The 26,610-nt window shown below is 43.6% G+C and overlaps 1 protein-coding gene across 3 annotated transcripts in view; it reads right to left on the minus strand.

The window, feature by feature from the left end:
* Positions 1-26,610, minus strand: part of LOC306870050 (EMI domain-containing protein 1-like) — an 87,888-nt gene that overhangs the window by 9,664 nt on the left and 51,614 nt on the right. For all 3 annotated transcript variants that reach the window (XR_013784232.1, XM_079417087.1, XM_079417086.1), the window contains exons 4-10: positions 17,649-17,738; positions 17,130-17,191; positions 16,793-16,913; positions 11,406-11,450; positions 10,853-10,951; positions 3,986-4,078; positions 514-603 (exon numbers count right to left, since the gene is read on the minus strand). Coding sequence is in view for 2 of the 3 variants with exons in the window: in XM_079417087.1 (XP_079273213.1) it covers positions 514-603; positions 3,986-4,078; positions 10,853-10,951; positions 11,406-11,450; positions 16,793-16,913; positions 17,130-17,191; positions 17,649-17,738 (600 nt within the window). In the remaining variant the exon portion in view is untranslated. The remainder of the gene's footprint in view (positions 1-513; positions 604-3,985; positions 4,079-10,852; positions 10,952-11,405; positions 11,451-16,792; positions 16,914-17,129; positions 17,192-17,648; positions 17,739-26,610) is intronic.

Below are 26,610 nucleotides of genomic sequence, written 5' to 3' on the forward strand. Positions count from 1 at the left end.
TCAGTCTTCAAGCAACAACTGAAAACTCATCTCTTTCGGCAGTACTTGACTTCATCCTAAACTCCAAAAAAAAAACTTACTCTTTCCCTCTATCTTTCTCTCCGCTTACTAGCTTGTACTTATTTGAACAATGACTGAGACTTGGTGTTAAGAGCACTTCCTCTGTCTGATTGCCTCTTCAAGATGAATTGCTTTTTGTATTCCCCAATTGTAAGTCGCTTTGGATAAAAGCGTCTGCCAAATGACTAAATGCAAATGTACTATGGTGATTTAATATAAATTCAACTGAAATTTTTATCAATAAAATTACTTCAATTACCTTCATATAATCACATATATATTCAGTGAGTATGTGGCATTAATTAATCAGATTTTGTATTCTTTGCTTTCAAATCAGGCTTTCAAAAGCTTCATTTAACTTTCGTAATAATCCATGCTATAAATGTACAATAGTGAAAAATACTGTAAAAAGCTAACAAACAAACACGAAGAAAATAATTCTGATTAACTGACCGGTGGGTCCAGGTGGACCTGGTGGTCCTTGTGAAGGGGTCACTCGGAGGTCGGGGAAGTTGTTATGAAGCAGACTATCTTTTTTCAGGCCTGTGACAAAAAAGAAAAATTGATGTCCAGGATCTGAAGCAGAGTGTCATTATGGCTACTTGCCTGTAGACGGCGCTGTTTAGACATGAATAAACAGTGATGTCATGTGTAGCAGGTTGTAAAATATTAGCGCACCATAAATTATAATAGTGGTTGTGGCATTTTGATGTGCTGGCTTTTTATTTTCTGTCAAGAAAAGTGAATTAAATCACAAAAGTTACATAAAAATACAAGCCAGCGGTTTTCTTTTGTATCACAGCCTAATGGTTTTCTTTGTCTCTTTCTCTTGTGTGGTCTGTTATTTTCCCCTTTGTCACCCAAAACCCTGAAAATCAAGGCATATATTTTATACATTTATAAAATCGACCAATAAAAACATATAGAAATGTGCCAAAAATGCTTGTCTCTTTTTTTACTGCTGAATTCCTATTTGTTTATATATTTTACTGGCACCTTGTTTTTTATCAATACATTTTCTCTTGTTTTTTGTCACTGCTTTTGTCATGTGCATTGGTGCTTTGGAAATACTGTAAGTACTGTATCACAATCAAGTCAATGCTCGTCTTCTCTGACTGGTTTTGTAACTGCTGGCAATGTTCTCACAGAGGAAAGGCTAAGTACTGATTTAGCCTTTGAAATCACAATGGCAGATTCTCATCTCTCTCTGTCTGTCTGTCTCCTCCCAGCAGGTGAGTTTGCTGCTGTAGTCTCGGTGGCTGCAGGGCATCCTTGAGCTCAGACCCAGACAGGAAACTCCAATAAAGACAGTGTTTGTCTATGGAAGCCCCTTGCAGACCCTTTAATTGATTACTGATTACTTTGAAGGTAGAATCATGGGAATAACAGCCTTAACTGAGTTTTAAAGTTCTAAGGCCCCTAAATTTAAAATGATCAAACTTTATGAGGTCTGGCCTGTGTCCCCTTCAACAGAGTGCAGATATAAAACTGAGCTGAAGTGAAGAGTCAGTCCTCTACACAGGCCAGTCCTCTTCGAGGGTGACAACACACACTAAAATATTATTGCTTCTATTCTAAAACAGTGCCTCATGCTTATAGTTTAACTGAGTGTAAGTCTCAAGACAGCACACATACACACACTTCTCCTGCTCTACCCTGCTGTTTTGGCCGTGCACATCTGGAAGTGGTTGAGTGACATCAGCAGCAGACAGACAGGCCTTTTTCCCAGCATGTGACTATTGAGTCTAACCTTTGTTACCTCCTGAAACCTGCCATTTTAATCTATGGCGGGAAAGGAAAAAAGGGGGAATGAGAGAAGAGATGCCCCTAAGTTAGACTAATTCCTTTTCTATTCATATTCATTTTGGACTCATTTGAAGCTTCCCATTACACAATCAGGAAGTATCAGTGTAAAACGTAGATGAATTTGAACTGACCGTCCCATGACTGGCTATTAATGAGGTTTTGACTTGCAGAACTGTCCTGCACTCACAGCTGAACCTGTTCCATATTGAAAGCAACTGACTACAGCGTGTGTGCGTGTGTCCACATGCATCCATCTGGTTCTGCACTACTGCAATTTCCCTCACAACTCGATTCTAAAGGTGTGAAAAATCTGAAGAACCACATGGAAGAGTGAGTGCAGCGTACATAGTTCCTGAAGCCAGACAGACAGAGAGAGAGAGAGCGAGTGAGAACAGGGTCCAAAAACAGCAAAGCGGGCAAATGTAACAGCTCTATTGGAAACTTGATTCTGATTGGTCAATTGTGGCATTCTGTGGTCAAATATTGTTGTATAATGACCACAAAACTGTATGACTGCCTTTGCAGGGAAATGATTTCCTAACTTTTCACATGCACCGTGGTCTGTTTTTTCTTACATAACAAAATAATAAAAATTTGTAATCTTTATCTTTAGATCTGTCCTAGGTCCTCTGCTATTTTCAATATACATGTTGCCTCTTGGTAATATTATTAGAAAATACGGGATTAGTTTTCATTGTTATGCTGATGATACTCAACTATATATCTCAACAAGACCAGATGAAACTTCTAAACTATCTAAGATAATAGATTGTGTAAAAAATGTAAAAGATTGGATGACCAATAATTTCCTCCTATTAAATTCAGTTAAGACCGAGATATTACTTATTGGGCCAAAAAACAGTACACAGAATCTCTTGGATTACAATTTGCAACTAGACGGATGTACTGTTACGTCCTCTAAAGTCAAAAATCTGAGTGTTATATTAGACAGCAACTTGTCCTTTGAAAATCATATTTCCCATGTTACAAAAACAGCATTCTTCCATCTTAGAAACATTGCCAAGCTTCGATACATGCTACCTGTTTCTGATGCAGAAAAGCTAGTTCATGCATTCATGACCTCTAGACTGGACTATTGTAATGCACTGCTAGCTGGTTGTCCTGCATCTTCAATAAACAAGCTACAGATAGTCCAAAATGCAGCGGCTAGAGTTCTTACCAGGTCAAGAAAATATGATCATATTACCCCAATTTTACAGTCTCTGCACTGGCTACCTATTCAGTTCCGTATCATTTACAAAATATTATTACTTGCCTGTAAGGCCCTAAATGGTTTAGCTCCTGCGTACCTAACTTTTCTTCTACCACGCTACAATCCAACCCGCTCCCTAAGGTCGCAAAACTCTGGACTTTTGGTAGTACCTAGGATAGCAAAGTCCACTAAAGGAGGTAGATCTTTTTCACATTTGGCTCCCAAACTCTGGAATAGCCTTCCTGATAACATTCGGGGTTCAGACACACTCTCTCTGTTTAAATCTAGATTAAAGACACATCTCTTTAGCCAAGCATTCACATGCATCTTATAATCTTGTACTGCAGTTATATCTGATCAAATGTACATTTATTATTATTCTTTAGCTTGGGTTGAACAAATCATTTTTGCTTAGATGGAACACCAGCTATGCTAATTATGTCTCTATTTGTTTCTCTGTTTCTTTTATCTTTTCTCAGGTGTTCAGTCATCTCAGATCATTTAAGGGTTGGATCCAACCCTTAAATGATCTGAGATGACCGAACACCTGAGAAAAGATAATGCCAACCCCTCAGAGGACTTCGGAGGATGCCAATGCTCAGATAACATACAGAATTACCAAATTTTGCCATAAATCAAACATATTAAGGTTCTGCAATATATAAATATAGTGTGGAAACTTAAATTCCGGTAGAGCTGCTTTGCAACGATTTGTATCGCAAAAAGCGCTATAAAAATAAACTTGAATTGAACTGAAACTTGAATTGAATTGAACAAGACCTAATCACTCTGGGTTCTGTTTTTTATTTTATGATAATGACTGGATGCTTGTACATTATTATTTAATCCCCTTAAATTATTGTAATCATACCATTATTTAATCCCCTTAAATTAAAGTAATCATACCATCTTGTTCAGGTACAGGGGCTGGTGGTCCGGGGGGCCCGGGTGGCCCAGGGAGGCCCCTCTCTCCTGGGAGGCCCGGTGGTCCTTGAGGACCTGATGAGAAAGCAAAAAAAAAAAAAAAAACTATGAGAAAGCTCAACTAAAAAAACCCCACAAAGTGCTACCTTTCAAGCTATCTTTCCCCTGAGTAGTCAATTATAAGGCACTCTTGTCCTATTCAACAGAAAGCTAACAGGAAACAGGAGAACATATGGAGTGTTTTTTTTGCACACTATGTTGAGCAGCTACAGTATATGATAAAAGGATTCCAAGGAAGTTACGGGATGTTTAACATCCTAAAGAGAAGGAGACGAAGTAAAAGAGAGCGCAGATTGAGGTAGAATGAGGTATTTGGTTTCTATACATGGCTGTTCTAGGAAACAGGTTAATAAGAGGGGCAGGAGAGTGGTGTGTATTTGTATTTTACTGTGTGTGTGGGCTGTAATTAACAAGAGGGGGTTCATAATGGCCATGTGCTGGGCTCTAACAGGGAGAGCTGGGAAAACTCAAATAAACATTGCTAAATGCCGGAGCATATTAGCGACTCTGGTGTGTAATAAATTAAAAGCTGGCCAGTGACTGCGCTGATTCATACAGCTCTCTGTCTGGATGTGTGTGTGTGTGTGTGTGTGTGAACGTGTGCATCTACATAAGATCCCTCCAGCTGGTTCCTTGTTGTCTGTTAGTTTTGATTAATTGGGAACAAAATGCAGGAATGAAAAGCTAGGTCATGGCTGGTGTGGGATTGTGATTGCAAAACAAACTGAACGAGAGTTTCATCTGCCTGTCTTTGTTTTTCTCTGTTCCTGTCCCTTCTTTTCTTTTCCTCTGTTGTGACATCCCTTGGTACTTATCACTCAATTTCTCATCAGTCTCTTCTTTAGGTGGTTGACAAAATGTTTACAAAAGTTATTTGGAAAAGAGGTTAGATGAGATGTAGGATAAAATTCCTTTAATATGAGCTAAAAGTTTTCATTTTCCTAGGGTCAAATTCACTTCTTATTATTCACTAACCACCCACAATCCAGCTTAAACAGGTGCTAAATGTAATGAAATAGTGCCGTTTCATGAGACAAACATACCTCCTTTCTATGTAAATTGGACTTATTATTATCGCTGTTGCTTGATTTGCATAATACCTGCAGAGAATTGGTCAGTGAATCAATAAATAAACAGCCTTACCAGTGGACAAAATTCATTCTTAGAGAAATGTCACAGCACAAGTCATGTGGAGTCTGCTGCTTTATGGAATGCTAATTGAGTGAATAGCAGTTCATTGTGTGTCTGTAAGAGCATCATTGTAAAGAGGATGTCCTGTTTCCATTTAACAGGAAGTGCGTGGACTCAGACACACAAGAATCCACACCCGGATTCACGAAACATTCTTAAGAAGAAATTTCTTCTTAACTGCCATTTTCTTCTTATTTTTTAACTTAAGAAAAAAGTTAAGAATATTTTGTATTCCCAAAAATTCTTCTTAAGAATATTCTTATCTTTTTTCTTAAGAAAAAACGTCAGAAAAATTCAAATTCTTGAAAATAATCTTCTTAAAAATCATCTTAAATAACTTCTCAAAGTTAAGATAACTGCCAACTAGTCGTAGATCCATAAAGGGTAAGATTTTTAATGAAATTATTATATTGTACATTTTAAATATTAAATATTACAAAATTATAAAACTTATAACATTCTGTGTAAGTACTACAATATTTTACTTGTATAAAATAGCATAGTTGGCTTATTATATGTTTGTGTTCCAGATGGAAATTCTATGGGTTGTCAACAGGGAGCCAGAGCCAGAAAGGCCTCTTAGAGACAGAGCAGATCCTCTCACCTTTCCTGACCATGTTCTGCTTAGAATTTATAGGCTTCCATGAAACTCAGTAATGTATCTTGCACATATTCTGAGAGATAATTTGCAGCGAAAAACAAAAAGGTCCTCTCCCCTTCCCGTTATACTGCAGATAATGGTTGCCCTACGCTTCTTTACTTCTGGGTCATTTCAAGCAGTTTTAAGTAATACTGTGGGAATTAGTCAATCTAGCATAAGCCGAATTGTCTTCAACGTGTCAAGGGCTCTCAGCAGAATGGCGAAGAACTTCAAGTTTCCATCTACAGTGGCAGAGCAAATCCTCATTAAACAAATTATTTGAGATTGCAGCATTTCCAAATGTATTGGCTGCAGTGGATGGGACACCCATTGCCATTAGGGTAAATAATATGTAATACATGAATTAGTTAGATTAACATTATTTCTTTTTAACTTGCTTTCAATATCCATCTTTGTAGGGTGCCTGATGATGAAGAACTGTATGTCAACAGGTAGAATTTTCATTCAATTAATGCCCAGAAAGTCTGTGATGCTTCACTGAAAATAACAAACTTTGTAGCAAAATGGTCTGGGAGTACCCATGATTCTTTCATACTCACCAACTCAGCACAGGGTCAACAATTCAGTGAAGCCCAATATATATATATAATTTTTTTTTGGCATATCAACCACAAATTAATTTTACATATTACATTGATTATCTTTTTCAGTCTCATGTTTTCTATGTTTTTAGTAAATTCTATGCTTTTAGTGTCTTCTTTCAAAAGTGAACACATGCTAAAAAAAAAGAAGAAGAAAAAATCATGAATAAATATTTTAGTTTGGGAATGCCATTGTTACGTTTGTGTTCAGTTAGCAGAAAATACCTGTGTTTTACAGGGGACAGTGGCTACCCCTTGAGACCTTAAGGCTGATGACTCCAATTCTTCATCCAGCATCAGAGGCACATGAAAGATACAACAGGGCACAAAGGAAAACGAGGGGAGTAGTGGAGAGATGCATTGGAGTTCTGAAATCTAGATTCCGATGCATTGATCACTCTGGTGGAGTGCTCTTGTACACACCTGAGAGGGCATGCCGAATTATTGCAGCAGTGTGTGTACTGCATAATATATGCCAGATGCATCGTGTGCCACTTCCCAACATTGCAGAGGCCCCTGATGAGCCTCTGAGGGATGTAGAAAACCCTCTAAGCAACTCAGGAATGCAAGCACGAAATAATCTAATAGCACGACGATTCACCTGAGAAAAACTAATAATGCTTTACTGTTACTTCAAAAACTTTACTGCATTTATTCATAAAACATTTGACACATTTGATTTTTCATATAAAAAATTTATTTTATTTTCAAGTAAATTATTACAATACAATCAAATTATTAGAATTCTGTCATAAAATATATATTTATATTATAATATTATAAGATATATTTCTTGAACTATAATTCTACAGAATAAATATTTGTATGTGATGTATATAATGCATAATATTAGTAAATAATAAATATTTGTTGAATTATTGCAGTTTACGTTTCTTTATTTCCAGTGTTTGTCTCTCTATTTCCAGCCTCTCTCTCTCCACCTGAAGCAACTCCTCCTGAACTTTTCGGAGTGCAGCAACTTCTTTCAGCAGCTGGGTCTGTATGTCAATCATCTCCTCTGTGCAGAACCTTTTTGGCTTGGGAGTTTGGCACAGATGAGGGTTGCCATCTAACAGGATCTGGGATAAATTCATCTCAGGCTCCAGGAGGGCCTTAAAAAAAATGCCACTTTCATGATACATATATGCAAAGATATACTAATTATAAAATTCATGATGCACAGATTACCTCTTCAACTTCTCTCTCACCAGCAAAGTCCAATGTGGAAGGTGAAACAACCGGCAGGAGCTCCAAAGTCAAGGTCACTGCATAGCAAATAAAGCATTACCCTTGGCACTTGCTGACTTGTTTGATATAGGCCTACTGTGTTTGGGTTAAAACAACGTCAAAAGTTATAATTTACAATTAGTTAAGCAATTTCAACAGTTAAGCAAACATTAAATCCGGCTATTGTAGATAGCGTCTGTAACTAGTAATGTTTCATTAAAAAAATACTACAAACATATGTGAATAATAAAAACAATTAGCTGATGTTCACTGTACCTAAACAAATGGGATAACTGCTTACCTTCTTCTGTACCCACACCGGATTTGACGCCTGTCACTGCTGTATCTCCGATGACTGACATAACCTTCTCTTCAAATGCATCCAGAATAATAGACGCCGATCCACCACCTGTCATTTTTTCCTCCCTCCTCGCTGCTCCTTTTTTTTTTAACTGCCGACTTTAAGTCATTTCTTTTTCACCCCATCCGCATCTCTAATGGAGTTGGCCACTGCTGAAACGGCCTCCACCACCCGTTCCCATGCGCGTCGCTTACTTTGCATCGAGATACGGTTATCCAGTCTCCCAAGGAGTACTTTCCTCCTTGCGCTAATTTCCTTGATAAGAACCTCCATCTCTTGCCTAGTTTTTGTTTCTTTTCTTGTCATCCATGTCAAATTAGCTGAGTAGTTTATGCTTTTCTGCGAGTAAATTTCTCTTTTGACGGTTAATGTCGTTAAACGAACACATCTCACGCGCTTTACATTCAAATAGTTGACCGGAATGTGGGTGCAATTTTAAAACAGGATAATAAAGTGATACAATTCAAATGTAGCGGTAATTAATTTGTTGTTGCTTATTTTTTTTCTTCTTAAGATTTTTTCAAGAATTGCACTTAAGAAAATTCTTACGAACTTCTCAGAATTTATCTTAAGAAATTTCAAAATGTATTTCTTAAGAAGATTTTCATGAATCCGGCCCCTGATCACTGAATTTGCCCATACCATCTTTCACTTACAAATAAGCACTATGGGATTGTCATGTTTATGCATTTAAAATAAATAAATAAATAATTTATCATGATTACAATGCATTTTGCTCTTTCATGTAAATACCATTGAATGAATGTCTATGAATATGGTATTCAGTAATTATCTTTCTCATGCCAGCACTGTACTGTAATATTGCTCCCATTTCTTCAAGATTTTGTTAAATTTATATGAATCTACAATTTATGTCATTTATTTGATTTATATTATTTCATTTTTAGAATCACTTTTTAGCTTAACTAGCTCATTTGAATAAATACATTTTTAAAAGTACAAATAATTAAAAGTACAAATGACTGTGTAATCCCTCGGTTAATATAAAGTTGTAAAACTACATAAATAAATATAGAAGAAATATCATCATGCTTTAAGTGAAGTACAGCTTGCCACACTACATGACATGTCAACTCTCCCAAAGTGTGTCATGTCAGCTACCCATATACCATGACATCGTTTTCCTATAGATCTACTTTGCTTTATGTAAACATACCTATCTTGAGAGAATACAGCAATCAGATACAGTTCATTGTGCATGACATGAAGGCATAAAGAAAAAGGCAAATCCAAGAAAAACAATACAATGGCAAACATATGGAAGAAATAAGAAGCAAGAATCGTATACATATTTCATGTTCAATTTAGATTGGATTCATATGGCTGAGGAGCCTGGGTAAAGACCTAAGGTCATTTGAAGCCCCTGTCAGTCAGTCATGGCTCTGGTAAAAGACTTTTCATACCTGTGGCCATGTTTCAAATATTATAACTAAATTCTATACTATTTTTGAGCCTTGGGGTAAAGTGATACATATGTTAGTCGATGTGTGTGTGTGTTTTAGGCAAACCCCAGCACAGCAGTACATGCTGTGAACAAAAAAGGATTTTTTATAGTGTGGTCCAAGCACAAATATTTTGGCAAGAGGGCTTGGAGCTCAATGCTGACTCGGCAACGTCTCCATATACTGTCTCTTATGGCAGAAAAGACAGCATGGCGAGAAACCACATTCTAGCAAGTCACAGGTCAGCACTCCACAAGAAAGCAGTGCTCTGCTGTAAGTGGATACAATTATGTAAACTGATGTATGAAGACAACTTTTAGGAGTCTAAGACAAAGATGAAAGCAAAAATTAAGTTCACCCAAAAGTTAAAATTTGCAGAAAATGTACCCACCCTCAGGCTATCCAAGATGTAGATGAGTTTATTTCTTAATCTAAACAGATTGTGAGAAATTTAGCATTACATCACTTACATCTTCTGTAGTGAATGGGAGCCGTCAGAATAAAAGTTAAACAGCTGATGAAAACATCACTATAATCCACAAGTAATCCATGTGACTCCAGTCCATCAATTAATGTCTTGTGAAGTGAAAAGCTGCACGTTTGTAATAAATAAATACAATCAAGGCATTTTAACTTTAAACCATCTCTTCTAGCCAAAATACCAGTCGGTAATTGATAACGCTTCCTCCAGTGAAAAAGTTATTCCCATGTTCTACCTCTCACATCAAAATCCATTGACATAATTTGTTTACAACAGTTTTGGACATACTTGTTATTAGTGATTTATCTGTGCATAATCATTTCCTGATTCAGATGACTTTTCCACTGGATAAAGCAAAATAATGGATAGGGGACTCATATTTTAGCCGGAAACAACAGTTTGAAGTTGGTTTTTGATGATGCTTTTGTCGGTTTAATGGTGGTTGTTTCTGATAAACATGTAGCTTTTCACTTCACAAGATGTTAATTGATGAACTGGAGTCATGGGATTACTTGTGGATTATTGTAATGTTTTTCATCAGCTGTTTGAACTCTCATTCTGATGGCACCCATTCACTGCAGAGGATCCATTGGTGAGCAAGTGATGCATTGCTACATTTCTCCAAATATGTTTCGATGAGGAAACACTCATCTACAGCTTGGGGTGAGTGGTGAGTGAATTTTCAGGAAATTCTAATTTTTGGGTGAATTATTCTTTTAAGTGCTCTACACATTAGACAGCAACATGAGATGTGTTAAGAGGACATAGCTAGTCTGCCACGATGTTCGTCTGATAGTACGGTGGGCTTGATTTTTTGAATGTACCTGGAGGACCAGATGTTCCTTTAGACCCTGGAGCCCCAGATGGACCTCTGCTGCCTGCATCACCTTTGGGTCCTGGCAGACCTCGAGACCCTGGTTTACCTACAGAGACAGAGAAAATATGTAATGTACAAATTAGTGCTCAGCTTTTTCCCCTCTCAGAGTGAGAATGTCAATTTTGTTATGATTTATTCATGATTTCGTTTCAAACCATACTTCTAAAGAACACAAAATAAGATTTAGAAAATATTTTAACTGATTAAAGAGATATTTTGCCAGTATATATCTGGCAGCAAAACTCGAAAGTCATTCAAGTTTTGAAATTAGTTTAGAGTGATTAAATGGTGAATTTTATTCTTTGGGTGAGTCTCCATCATTTCTTGTTTTATGCATGCAGTGATCATGGGAAACCTGCTGCTTTTAGAAAGGTTCTAGTCCTTACAAACTGTATGAATGAACCACGGTTGGGCAGCAGGCCTCTAATGTGAGTGTGCACAAGTGTGTATGTGTGTATTTTAGATTGTACTGAACAGGGAAAAGACATGAAACAACTCACCGTCTTTACCGGGTAAGCCATCCCGGCCTTTCTCGCCCTGTGGACCTGGGACAAACACACGCAAATTTACCATTATACAGGAAGTATAAGGATTCTCCAGTTCTTAAAGCGCTCTCTATTCTAATCTGTAAAAAAGTCAATCTTCTATAAAGTATCTTCTAGGCCTGCCATTGGAACCGTCCCACAACCTGATAAAAATCAGTGGATCAGTGAAGTGCCTGTTGGCAGACGCAGTCTAAATAACACTGAGCTCATCATGTGAGATCATCATCTGTGATATCACTGCAGAGACAGGATTCCCTGAAGGAATAATTTATGAACTGATACATCGATATATTTACACAGTCACTCATGTTATTCTCCCTCTGAAAGACTTTATGATAAAATAAAATCTCCTCATGTTTCTCTCCCACCAAGCATCTGGCCATAAACACATCCACACAGTTTATGTAGCAGGAAGATGGTGAATGAGTAACGCAAATTCAACAACCCTGTTGTGTTACAAAAAATGCCCCCCTATGAGGATTACCTGCAGAAGGCCACAAAGGCTTTGTAGTTTATATCTATATCAGCAACCAGGCAAGGAGAAAAAGGAGACTGTAATTTGAACTATCTTCTTGCCTTTCTCATTCGGGATATCTTATGATAGACAAACCTTACTCGACATGGAAAAAGTCCAACACAGATTAACATTCAGCTTCCATGGACTCCCGACTGAGCCGCAGAAGAGTTTTTGGGGTATGGCTTCATGCACAGCTAATGTCTTGATCAAACTAACGTCCTGTGCCAAGCATCCTGCTTGCCAATGTCTGCTCACTTGAAAACAAGCTGGACGAGGTAAGAGCCAGGAACAAATCAGTGGGAAACCAGGCAGGGACCGCTGTACCTTCATTTTCACTGAAAACTGGTTGTCTAAAACACTGTTCCGATACTGCACTGCTGCTGAATCTACAGTGCCACTGTAAAAGAAATTACATTTGTGTTTATATATTTATTTATATTTTTTAAGTTGTGAGTTTGCAGTATAAATTGAATGAGATAAAATAAAAGATATAAAACATTGCAAAGACCACACATCTTATAGTTGTTCTTATTGTAAACCCTAGTGAAAAAAATATACAAAAGGTGTTTGAAATACATTTATTTCATGCTACTGTTTCATGTAGTACTGTTACTACTGTTATCGCCCCCTCCCGGAACGGCGCGTCCTTGCGCCGACAACAGTCCAACAGAGGAGGGAGGCGGGCGTGGAGCTGATGAGGGGCAGGCAAAAAGAAAGGGGCAGAAAAAGTAAAAAAAATAAGTTCATGGGGGAGTGGAGGGTGGGAGGAGCCAGGGAGGAGCCTGGAGCAAGAGGAGCCAGGTGGCAATCCAGAGGCCAGCCAGGATGGCGGCCCATGGTGGAGTCGACGGCGGGAGGAGCCATGGTGGAGATGGGACCACCGACACCAGGGGGCTGACTGACGGAGATGATGCCAGTGGAGTAGGAGCCCAGGTTGGAGCAGAACAGCCGCAGAGCCTGGGTGACAGAGAGGATCCGGAGGGCTTAGGCGGAGACAGGGGCTCAGGCGAATGAGGCGGAGGCAGGGATCCGGAATGCCGTGGCGGAGCCGGAGTGACAGAGGATGAAGGTGGAGCCGGAGGGAAGGAGAAGCCAGAGGAGTGGAGTCCCGAGGCGGCGGATGATCGTCGACTGACCGGAGCCGGAGGGACGAGGGAGCCCGGTGGAGCTGGTGGAATGACGGGCCACGGTGGAGACAAGGGAGCCAGGAGCCAAGGTGGAGCCGATGGGTCGGAGGGCCGAGGTGGAGTCCGAATCTCGAAGGCTGGAGGCGGAGAGTGGGAATCCTCCAACCCTGAGGTAGCTGGTGATAGGAAGTCCTGAAGCGCAACCGACCCATGGCGTGCTGAGGGTGAGCTGAGGGGCTTTTCTGAGGCCGCCAAGACAGGGCTGATACAGAGGAGGAGGGAGTGGGAGGTTGGGAGGGAACCTCCTTGAGATTTTCATTGAGTAGCTGGCTGAGGAAGGAGTACTGGGCGGAACCAGCAGGAGCTCTGGAGAGCTGGACGGAACCAGTAGGGGCATTGGAGAGCTGGACGGAACCAGCAGGGGCTCTGGAGAGCTGGACGGAACCAGTAGGGGCACTGGAGAGCTGGACGGAACAAGCAGGGGCTCTGGAGAGCTGGACGGAACCAGTAGGGGCACTGGAGAGCTGGACGGAACCAGCAGGGGTTCCGGAGAGCTGGATGGAACCAGCGGGAAAGGGAGAAGCCTGAATTCCTCCTCACTCAAACAGTCCAATAGTTCAGAGTCCAGTAACAGCTCACCCACAGTGGTGTGAATGTGGGCGTGGTTATCCTCCATTCACTCGATCTCCACAATTATTCCCACGACACACAGTGTTGCTGGCTCACACACCTGGTCAGTCGAGTTCTTGAGTCCTGGCTCCGGGGCAATGAGAGGCTCTGTCACTTTAAATGGTGTTGGCTCTTTAATCGTGGCCGGCTCGGGCTCTGCGGTTGCGGTGGGCTCTGGCGAACACTCCGTGCAGTCCTCGGCAGGGCAGACAGAGAAAAACAGTCCATTATTCTTCAGCTCCCAGTCCACACAAGCGGCGAAATTCTCCTTTGGACCGTCCGCTGGCAGGCATGCTTTACACCGGTCGCTCAGGCTGGTGATGTAGAATCCGCAGAGAATCCGGTCCGGGAAGTGTGTAAGGCACACCAGATCTAAAAGGTCCCTGGTGTGGTCCTCCAGTGAATGGTCCTATTGCTCTAGGCATAGGAGTTGGATGGCTAGGTTGTCCATTCCGGGAGATAAACGAGGGAAAAAATAAATAAATAAACAAAGAAAAACGTCGCTAATTATTACTCACTTTGAGGGTCTGCTATTCTGTTACGAGTCTGGTGTGCAAAATAAAGCGCACGACGAAGGAGTACAATCAAGTAATTTTAATATTCCACAGACTGAGCAGGGCACAACCAAACATAAATCCAAAACGATAGCAGACAAAGGAACATGGGAGAACACAGGCTTTAAATACTAAACACAATCATGGAGAAAAAGAAACTGTGGAGCTAATTACCTAATCAGGGCAACTAAAGAAAACTAGGTCAAAGGAAGACTAAGGCAGGAGGACTAGAACACAAACAAAAGTCCATAACTGTAACAACTACAAATACATTTACATATTTATGTACTTAATAAAAATACCCTGCAATTGTACTTTTGTTATACTAAACTGGTATACTTAAAGTCTGCCAAATTGGAACAACTAATTTTGTGCTTAATGCACTTTAATAGTGCAGAAGTGGTCCTGAAGTTCAACTAAAGATATTTGGAAGTATACTTGATTGAACTATAGTTCTGAGTGGAACTATTGCAAGTATATTTCAAGTACAATTATATCTTGCATTTAAATAATTATATTATTCAAAGATCATACAATCCTCATCAATAGTGACATTAAAACACATTTTAGGCTTAATAAGAAATGTGCATTGTGCACAAGCAGTACTCCAAATAAAGTTTAATTTAAATTTTTATATCAGTCTTGAGCGATATGTTAGTAAGTATGATGATGTCTAATTTGCATCCACTTTTTCTATTTCAATCAGACTAAATCAATAATCGTGCATTATAGTGAGCCCTGCAGAGCATCACACACAGTTTAAGAGCTCCACACAAATGCTCGTTCCTCCCATGAAAGCACCAGATTCACTTTCACTCCATCTGTGTAACCAGCACATGGAAATAATCCCCTCAAGGCTAATTTGTGCCTCATCCTTCCACCACAAACCCTCCATGGATGTGGTATTTCGAAATGGATAGAGGATTGACTTTGCACTGAGGTGGAGAACCTCTGGGCAGCAGATCTATTCAGTGTTCCGTGTGGAAAGAACTGAATTGCCCTGATTTGTTGAATGGTACTGCCAAGTCAGCACAGGGAGGACTCTGGAAATCTCTGGACCCGCCTTTTAATCTCTTCCACACTGAGCATTGACAGCGAGGGATAGCCATGGAGTGGGTAAGGGGAATTAAGGGGTCGGTATTAACCATGCCTTCAGATGGAGAAATAAGAAGCTTCAAATAGGATAACCATACTCTGCATGATCCTAAAGTGAGATCCACCAATCAGAGAAGGGTTAACGTGGAAACTAGAACGACAACAAAAGAGCACAGCAGTGACAGCTCATTTCCATGAGGTACTACACATTTTTGCTGTTATTTGTTTTGTATTCTAATATTATTGAATAGAAAGTCTTTCACTTCAGGTCTTTTATGAGTGTGTGTAGTAAAAACACAGTCAACATTGAAATAATTTGCACTGGCTTCAGTACAATATCAATATAAAAGCCAATTATTTAACTTTGTATAATGTCACATCTTTTCACCTGGTAAATGGGTCTTTAAACACAATATATATGTATATTAAAAAATATAAATATATAAATAAAGACTTTTATGATGTTACAAAAGATTTCAAATATTTTGATATTTAAATTTAGATTTTTCTATTCACCAAAGAATCTTTTTTTTATATATATATATATATGATTTCCATAAAAGTATTAAGCAGCACAACTTTCAACATTGATGATAAAAAGAAATCAACATATTAAACTGATTTCTGAAGGATAATGTGACTTTGAAGTATTGATTATTTATATTTTAGAAAGGCGCTCATCCGATTTGGGAGTCCATCTTCAATTTTTTTGAAATACTTAGAGAAACTGAATGGGTAAATATTTCCTGAACAAAGGCTGCTTGAAAAGTCTGCGGTTACAATTTGGCTGGTGGAAATGACATCTGTGACAGTGTCAAGTGCAGTCCTACAATTTTTACTATACAATTAGCCCCTTCAAATCCCCACAAGCCTCTTTAATGTCTCAGTTCTACATCTCTATGGCAACTGGCAATGAATTGCTGCAATTCAAAGCCACATGCATCATGGCAGTCACCCAAAAAACACCCACAACCGTCAGTGCTCACATCGTCCAACACACATACAACTTAAATCTACTCTAATCTCTCCACAGTGAAATCCCCAACAACTGTAGTGGGAGATAAATGAAAATGTGGGTGGGTTCTGGGATTATCATTATTGTTATAGGGAATGGGATTATCTCCACATGCTTATTGGCTAATAAAGTTTCCTCCGGATGGATCCAGTGCTAAACTGCCATTATGAATAAACCACAAAATGATGTGATTTTAGCTGTGGCCAATTACATGGCTTTGAACCCTTGACTTTGGCACTGAACGACAGGAACAGTGGCCTTTTGTCCAATGAACATCAATCTTCAGTCCATTTAAATCAATGGTACAGGACAAACACCACTACTAAAACTGCTCTTTATTCTGTAACACAAAGTGATAAACATACCTGCGGGACACTGAGCCCCAGGATAACCTTTGGCAGGTGGCGCCCCCATCAGCAAGTCAGATTCATTTTTTAACTGCGTCTGTCGATGAGATGTGGAGGCAGGAGCAGTAAGAAGCTGAACCTGGGAGAAAGAGCAACAGGAAGGCAGAGAGACAGAGAAGGCAAAAAGGGTAATTGATTACACTGTGTTACACGGGGATTGTTTTAGTGATAAAGGAGTACTGGAGCGATGAGGACAGAGCATCATAAAACAAATAAACAAAGCTATCAATGGATGTAATTCATTCTTAGTGAATTCCCCCGTGAAAGAATCTCAAAGTGAAAGATGTGGCTTTACCTTGGCCTCCAGAGAGCTCACACGATCTGTGAGGGCAGTGATACGACTGCAATTCAAACAGTCTGAGAGAGATAGGTGGGGGACAAAGACAAGTCATAATCAATTAGATCAATAACAGCTTTCACAGTGTTCTTTCCAAGGTGAGTTCTTTTTAAATATATTGCTGTTGTTTACAAAGTTTTCTGTGGTATGGATCTCTTAGCACCCTGAAGAAGAATAAATGAAATGGTCATGCTCAAAAACTAATCAGGAATCAGTCTGAAAATGTGCTGTTTAAATGAACCAGGAAATGTGCATGCAAGCTCAAAATGGCCAACACAAGTGGGCTGTTTACTGTTACAAGCTGGTTACATCATTAAGTCTTGCAACAAAGGGCCTTGGGTACAATTTATAACAGTTCCAGATGGACAAGTTCCTTCAACGCTGTTTTATGGATGCTTTTGTCTTTATAGGGCTTTTTCATCGCTTAAGTGGAACATATTTTGAGTTGATAATGGAGATTAGAGGTTTGGTTCTTACTTGAGATATGTTCTCCTGTTTTAGAAGCAGGTTTCAGAAGTGTAGCCTGTTTTCTTACAGCCTCCTGGGCAACCAGGTTACTTGATGATCCTGCATACAGAGATTAATATATGAATGGAAATATGAAACATTTATGAGCATCACAGTTCAAATTTTGGGGATTAAATTGAAAAAAAATTAAATAAATGTAAATAAAAAAGTAAATGCTGTTCTTTTGAACTTTCTATTCATCAAACAATTCTGTGGGGAAAAAAATCAGTTTACACAAAAATATTTCATATTTTCATTCATGAAATATTTTCAACCCTGAAAATAGTAATAAATGTTGAAATAATAAGAAATAAATTACATTAAAAAATGCAGCCTTGGTAAACATATAAGACTTTTTTAAGACGTGAAAAATTCTATACAGCCACTAAATTTTACTATAAAACTCTATATATACAGAGTTCTGGCATGAAACTCTAGATGGCGCAGTCTGATAGGTCTAACTCAATCTGACCTAATAACATCATCACTTGGCACAGCTGACTGGTTCTCTCCTGTATCGGTAGCGAATGAGCTCTCTGCTCAACATTCAAATATATGACTAGTGCTTGTAGCAGTTTCGCAGCGTGCTTCAGAAACCATCCACCTTCCCCAGCTCCACCTGTATAGATCTGCTACGAGGTGATTCATGTATGCTATAGGGGGTTATTTCATGTATTGTGACGAGCGTCCCGATTACTCATCAGCGTTGCCCTGGAGACAAAGGAGAAACACCTGCTCCTGCTCATCACGGCTGGATCGCTCACACCTGAAGCTCGTCAGCCCGCGGCCAGATAAGCCGTGCGTGGCTAGGAGTCAGGGAGAGAGACATCTCCCTACACGCTGAGAACTAATGTGCCGTACTCTTCTCATCTTTTGCAGACCCCAGCGAGTGAGCGATCCTGCCCTGCCACAAGCACCGCACAGCTGCACCACCCTGGGAAGAAAGCGCACCAAGAAGAGCACCACAGCACCTCAGCCACCTTTTTTTGCACCCGACACCCCTCTGCATTAATAAATCCACCCTCCGGGGTATTTATTTTGAGCCACCCTTGTTGCGTGTTTCTTCCACCCTGCCACAGTGGTGGAGAATGCGGGCAGATTAAGGAAGTACACCAACAAGTGATCCCAACCGATTGTCTCACGATTCTTTTTTTTCCTCCCTCTCTGTTTGTACTTTCAGAAAGAGCGGCACTCCTCCCCAAGGATGGAAGATCTGCTCCGCCAGCTTACAGAGGTTAGCCTGCGTCAGCAGCAAATCGTGGAACATCTTGCTGCCCGCCAGAGCCAGGTTGACGAGAACATCGCTGCCCTTCGCACGGCCGCCCGCCAGCGCGTTCCGTTACCAGATCCGCGGATACAGGCCGCGCAGATGCTGCCGAAAATGACCGCGCACGATGATGTTGAAGCCTACCTGCAGATGTTCGAGAACACTGCCACCGCTGAGGGTTGGTCTCCGGATGACTGGACTCGCGCGTTAGCCCCACTCCTCACCGGCGAGCCCCAGCGAGTTTTCTTTAGTCTACCAACATCTACCGCGGAGAAATACGAGGATGTCAAGAGGGAAATCCTGGCCCGAGTGGGGCTGTCACCCATCTGCGCGGCCCAGCAGTTCAACGACTGGACCTACCAACCCCAGCGACCGGCGCGTGTCCAGGCAGCAGAGCTCACCAGGCTCGCACAGCACTGGCTGATGGTTGGTTCTCCCACGGCAGCCCAGGTAACGGAGCGCATCACCGTCGATCGCCTCCTCCGTGCCCTACCGCGCATGTATCGACAAGCTGTTGGCATGAGGGATCCCACAACCATCCTCGAGGTAGTTGAGGCGATCGAGCTGGCTGAGGCGGCCCAACGGCGTGAAGCTGGGGAGCGAGTGCCGCCTTTTCCCCGGAGGGTGGCTCCGGAGCAACGCGCGCTGGAGGGCACCTCGCGACACGTGGACAGGAAGGCGGTCCCCGAGCCCCAGGATGTATCCATGCCATCAGCGCCTCCTTCGCCCAAGACTCGGACTTGGATGGCAGGCTGTGTCCTTCATCAGACTCCGCCCAAAGGAGCCCCGACGGCCGAGGTAAAAATTAATGGGCGGGCCTTCACAGCGGTGCTCGATACGGGCAGCGCCGTCAGTCTCGTCAGGGCGGGGGTCCTCCCTCCCCGCTACGAGATAAAAGGAAGACTTCCTATCACCTGTGTGCATGGAGATACCCGGGAAGTCCCAGTACGACGGGTATCTGTCGCCACGTCCGTTGGCTCCTGGCCCCTAGAGGTGGGCCTCGTAAAGGATTTACCCGTACCGGTACTACTGGGACGAGACTGGCCGGGACTGGATGCCCTCTTGGGCACCGCCACACAGCCTGCCAGCCCAAGCGGGGGCCGCCCTGGACGGCAGCCAACGAAGAGGCCCAGCCGCCGCCCCGTTCTCCTAGCCTCCGACAGTGGGAGAGATGGTGAGTCCCCTTCCCAAAATCCTAACCTTTTCTATGATGTCTACCAACAGGTTGTGGGAGGGGGCTCCTTTGGCCGAGCCCAGCGAGAGGACGACAGGCTAAAACATTGTTGGAGACAGGTGTGCGTCTTAGAGGGGAAGGACGTCCGGCCAAAGCCCCATCCTCTCCCCCACTTTGTCGTGGAGAACGGCCTGCTCTACTGTGTCGCCCAGCGGAGGGGGGAGGAAAAAAAACTACTGGTGGTTCCAAGACCGAAGGCGGAGACCGTCCTACACTTGGCACACGCCCATCCGCTGGCGGGACACCTCGGCGCGGCCAATACTACTCAGCGCATCCGTGACCGGTTCCACTGGCCTGGCCTGGAGGCTGATGTGAAACGCTTCTGTCAGGCCTGCCCAACGTGCCAGAAGACATCGCCCAGGCCACCTCCCCCCTCGCCGCTCATCCCGCTACCCATCATAGAGGTGCCCTTCGAGCGTATCGGGATGGATTTAGTGGGGCCGTTGCCAAAATCAGCCCGGGGGCATGAGCACATCTTAGTCGTCGTTGATTATGCCACCCGGTATCCCGAAGCCATACCCCTCCGGAAAGCCACAGCCAAAAACATCGCCCACGAGCTGTTCCTTCTGTTTAGCCGGGTCGGCATCCCGATGGAGATCCTGACCGATCAGGGAACACCGTTCATGTCCCGGCTAATGGCTGACCTCTGCCGGCTGCTCCGGGTAAAGCACCTGCGGACCACCGTATACCATCCTCAGACCGACGGACTCGTCGAGAGATTCAATCAAACTCTCAAGCAAATGCTGCGGAGGGTGGCAGCCGAAGACCGACGAGATTGGGACCTAATGTTGCCCTATGTCCTTTTTGGTATACGGGAGGTTCCGCAGGCATCAACGGGCTTTACTCCGTTTGAGCTCCTTTTCGGAAGACAGCCTCGGGGGCTACTCGACGTTGCAAAGGAGGCTTGGGAACACCAACAACCCACCCCACACCGGTCCCTCGTCGAGCATGTCACCGAAATGAGGCAGCGGATCGATCGAGTCATGCCGTTAGTCCGGGAACACCTGGCCAAAGCCCAGCAAGCCCAACAACGCCACTACGATCGCGCAGCTCAGCCTCGGGAGTTCCAGACGGGCGACCAAGTCATGGTCTTGGTCCCCACCTCTGCCTGCAAATTCCTGGCCACGTGGCAGGGGCCGTACACGGTGGTAGAGAAGGTGGGACCGGTTACTTACCGCGTGCGCCAGCCTGGGAGACGGAGGCCCCAACAGCTCTATCATGTCAACTTGTTGAAGAAGTGGGTGGGGACCAGAGAGCAAACCGCGGCTTTCGCTACCACGGAGCCCGTCTTGGTGGACATCAATCCTGAACTGTCGGCGGCGCAGAAGGCTGAGCTGCAGCACCTGATCGGTCAGTTCTCAGATGTGTTCTCGCCTGTCCCCGGGAAGACCCAAATTGTTCAGCATGACATCAAAACGCCGCCAGGGGTCGTTATAAAGCAACGGCCCTACCGTATCCCTGAGGCTCGTCGGCAGGCTGTAGAGGAGGAAATTCAGCAGATGCTGAAGTTAGGGGTGATTGAACCATCCCGTAGCCCATGGTCCAGCCCCATCGTCCTGGTCCCGAAACCGGATGGCACCCTCCGCTTCTGCAATGACTTTCGACGCCTCAACGAAGTTTCAGATTTTGACGGCTACCCAATGCCCCGAGTGGACGAACTCCTGGAGCGATTGGGAAGGGCCCGGTTCATCTCCACGCTCGACCTCACGAAGGGATACTGGCAGGTACCTCTATCGGACAATGCAAAACCCAAGACAGCTTTCTCCACACCCAGCGGACACTGGCAATACCGGACCCTTCCCTTTGGCCTTCACGGGGCACCGGCCACGTTCCAACGCCTGATGGATGTTATACTCCGCCCCCACCAACAATACGCGGCCGCGTACCTGGATGACATCGTCGTTCACTCGGAGCGTTGGGAGGACCACCTAGACCGTCTGCGGAGGGTGCTGGTGGAGCTCCGACGGGCTGGACTCACCGCCAACCCTCGCAAGTGTCATCTAGCGCTCTTTGAGGCCAAGTACCTGGGCTTCCGAGTCGGACGGGGCCTCATCAAGCCGCAGGAAACGAAGGTGGAGGCTGTCCGCGCTGCCCCGACGCCGTCCTCGAAGTCTCAGGTACGAGCGTTCCTAGGGTTGGCGGGTTACTATCGCTGCTTCATCCCTGACTTTTCCTCCTTAGCCGCCCCTCTGACAGACCTTACCAGGAAGGGGCAGCCCGAACGCATCACCTGGAGTCCAGAGGCGGAGGAGGCGTTCCAGAGGATCAAGCATGCCCTAACGGCGGAGCCGGTCTTGCGGGCCCCAGACTTCGGCTGCCCCTTCCTGTTGCAGACGGATGCCTCTGAGACAGGGTTGGGAGCCGTCCTGTCCCAAGTACAGGAAGGTGAGGAACACCCTGTCTTGTTTATCAGCAGGAAGCTGACCAAGGCCGAGAGGAACTACGCCACCGTCGAGAAGGAGGCTCTGGCGATAAAATGGGCAGTCCTGGAGCTGCGCTACTACCTGCTGGGCCGTAAGTTCACCCTGTTCACAGACCACGCGCCCCTCCAGTGGATGGCCAGGGCTAAAGACACCAACGCCAGGGTGACTCGGTGGTTCCTCGCGCTCCAGGACTTCTGCTTCGACGTCCGTCACCGAGCCGGAACCTCCAATGCCAACGCCGATGGGCTCTCTCGGTTCTGGTCAGCCTACGCAGGTCTGTCAGGGGTCACTCCCCACCCACCCCCTATTTCCCCCTTGTTTGCTCCATATGTTTCCACCAGGACCAGGACAACGCTTAGGGGGGGGGAGTGTGACGAGCGTCCCGATTACTCATCAGCGTTGCCCTGGAGACAAAGGAGAAACACCTGCTCCTGCTCATCCCGGCTGGATCGCTCACACCTGAAGCTCGTCAGCCCGCGGCCAGATAAGCCGTGCGTGGCTAGGAGTCAGGGAGAGAGACATCTCCCTACACGCTGAGAACTAATGTGCCGTACTCTTCTCATCTTTTGCAGACCCCAGCGAGTGAGCGATCCTGCCCTGCCACAAGCACCGCACAGCTGCACCACCCTGGGAAGAAAGCGCACCAAGAAGAGCACCACAGCACCTCAGCCACCTTTTTTTGCACCCGACACCCCTCTGCATTAATAAATCCACCCTCCGGGGTATTTATTTTGAGCCACCCTTGTTGCGTGTTTCTTCCACCCTGCCACAGTATGTTATATTTGCAGCACCAGTATTTCTTACATGCTCCAGCAGCATTTTGTGGATGTATTGGCAGTTGCAAGTCTTGGCACTTGCTCTGCCACAGCAGCAGCAGCGGCGTAGCAGATATATTTTGCCAAGACCAAATACATTACATTGTCAGGTACATTACCATGCCAATCCCTCTGAGAGTTATCATGACAGAAATACGTATTTCAAGTAAAACCTTTATAGAAAATTTTTGGTTTCCAATTTTACAGTTAATCAATACATATACTGATGTAATTCAAAATTAAAACAAAAACATATTTGGACATGTTCTGGTTAACGTTAGTGCAACATGTCCACAGTTACTTTGATGAACACCACCTGTGGTTACTTTGCTAGGATTGTGTGAACTTGTGTGAAAAATGGGTAGAAAAGAGAAGTTATGGTTAACATTTTAAAAAATTTTTTGCAGACACAACTATCTATTCATAACTATGCATAACTTAGACATAACTACCTATTTATCTAATCAATGAAATTCAATGCAAATGCAAATATTTTACTTTGTCGTTTTAGGTGTGAAAATCATGCAATATCCCAATACACAACTGGCCACCAACAAACTATGCGCACTTTATTAGAAGGGTAAGGGGAAGGGTACACAAGGGTGGGCTGAACAGGATACAAATCTGGAGGGAGAAACTTGGATATGCTTTTCACAAGAGAAACACACCTTTGGGTATTATATGTTTAATTTTGGCTTAAATTAAGGAATTCGTGGAATAAAATTAATTAAATTAAGGAATAAATTAATGGAAGTCGTGGCCTAATGGTTAGAGAGTCGGACTCGTAATCGAAAGGTTGCGGGTTCGAGTCCCCGGCCGGCAGGGATTGTAGGTGGGGGGAGTGAATGTCCAGCGCTCTCTCCACCCTCAATACCACGACTGAGGTGCCCTTGAGCAAGGCACCGAACCCCCAATTGCTCCCCGGGCGCCGCAGCATGGCTGCCCACTGCTCCGGGTGTGTGTTCACGGTGTGTGTGTGTGTGTGTGTGTGCATTTGTTCACTACTCACTGCTGTGTGTGTGCACTTGGATGGGTTAAACGCAGAGCACCAATTTCGAGTATGGGTCACCATACTTGACAATACGTCACGACTTTTAAATCATTTTATGACATTTTTTCTTCTATCTTCCTAGTGATCTTGACGAGGAAGAGGTAACTTTTGGCAGACAAGAGAATATATAGGCTCACATTTAAAAACAATGGTTTCCTTGTGCTGTTCAAATGGACCTCAATTCACTTTCCCCCAACTCCTCGCTCTCTTTCTCTTCTTCTATCTCTTTTTTCAAAGGTAGTGAGAAGTTTTAATACTCCCTGGACTGACCTAACTGACCCGTTTCAGATTACTTCAGCAAATGTCTCTTATATTAGGCAGTCTGTGGCTAGCTCAGGTGCTCCAGACATAAACAACTGACCCAGTTCAACCAAGATGGCGCCGCTGATGGCAGCTATTGTGCGTTGTGCTCCAGTGTTTGTACTGTTTTTGTTTGTTTTTTGTTTGTCAAATACGATCAGTTTTACCAGGGATGACCTGCTGAACATTCGGCAGAACACACCACAAAATCTTTTACTGGATTTTGATTTTTCGGATGTTTTGCTGGACATTGTAGTTGGTGGAGCCGTAGCTCTGGTCAAACGCTACAGGAGGCGCAGGCGGGGGAAGCGAGCCGGCGTGCTCGTGAAGCTCAGACAGCGCAGATTTCAAACGGCGTTGCCTAGCATCCATCTGGCGAATCTCCGCTCTCTACCCAACAAAACGGATGAACTTCTTCTGCTCTCCCAGACAAACAAGGATTTTTCTAACTCTGCTGCCCTGTGTTTCACGGAAACCTGGCTAAATGGCAACATACCGGACAGCGCGATTCATCTGCCTAATTACCAGCTGATCAGAGCAGATCGCGATCAACGGGGAAATCGCGCGGTGGCGGGACGTGCTTTTACATCAATGAGGTGGTGTACAGATGTAACAGTGTTAAAGAAGATGTGCTGTTTAGATCTAGAAACGCTCTTCATTAACTGCAAGCTGTTCTATTCGCAGCGGGAGTTCTGCTCGTTCATTCTCGTGAGTGTCTACATTCCACCGCGAGCGGACGTGAGCACAGCTCTACAGAAACTCGCTGATCTGATCACAGACACAGAACAACAACACCCAGACTCTGTTTTAATCATTCTCGGGGACTTTAATAAAGCAAATCTCTCCCGTGAACTGCCAAAATACAGACAGCACATCACATGTCCCACCAGAGACAGTAATATATTGGATCACTGTTACACAACAATAAAGGATGCATATCACTCGGTTCCACGAGCAGCTTTAGGACTCTCTGATCACTGTTTGGTTCATCTTATTCCGACCTACAGGTAGAAACTTAAATCTGCAAAGCCTGTATTAAGATCTGTTAAAAGATGGACTAATGAAACAAAGTGGGATCTACAAGCCTGTTTCTCTCTCACTGATTGGACTGTTTTTGCCACCGATCTGGACGAGCTCACAGAGACTGTGACATCTTATATCAGTTTCTGTGAGAATGTGCATTCCTAACAGGACTCATCTAATCTACAACAACGACAAACCATGGTTCACTACAAAACTCAGACAGCTCCGCCAGGCCAAAGAAGATGCTTACAGAAAAGGGGATAAAGTCTTGTACAAACAGGCCCAAATACACACTGGAAAAGGAGATCAGAGTGGCAAAGAGGAATTATTCTGACAAGCTAAGGAACAAATTCTCTTCCAGTGATCCTGCTTCAGTGTGGAAAGGAATGAAGGATATCACCAGTTACAAGTCACCATCCCCCAGCACTGTGGAGAATCAATACCTGGCAGACGACTTGAATGAGTTTTATTGTCGTTTTGAAAAATAACACCACACCCGCCCTGAACACCTCTCCACACAATCATTAACACCTCCAGCAACCCTCATCTCCCCCACACCTACAATTCAAATCAGCAACGAAGATGTGTGCCAGGTCTTCAGGAAGAACAAAAGAAGGAAAGCACCAGGCCCAGACGGTGTGTCACCAGCCTGCCTAAACACCTGTGCTGATCAGCTGGCCCCCTTCTTCACACAGATCTTCAACAGATCACTAGAGCTGTGTGAAGTCCCCTCATGCTTCAAACGCTCCACCATCATCCCAATCCCAAAGAAAAAAATTACTGGACTTAATGACTACAGACCTGTGGCCCTAACGTCTG

The sequence above is a fragment of the Barbus barbus genome (assembly GCF_936440315.1).
Source record: "Barbus barbus genome assembly, chromosome: 5".
NCBI lineage: Eukaryota > Metazoa > Chordata > Actinopteri > Cypriniformes > Cyprinidae > Barbus > Barbus barbus.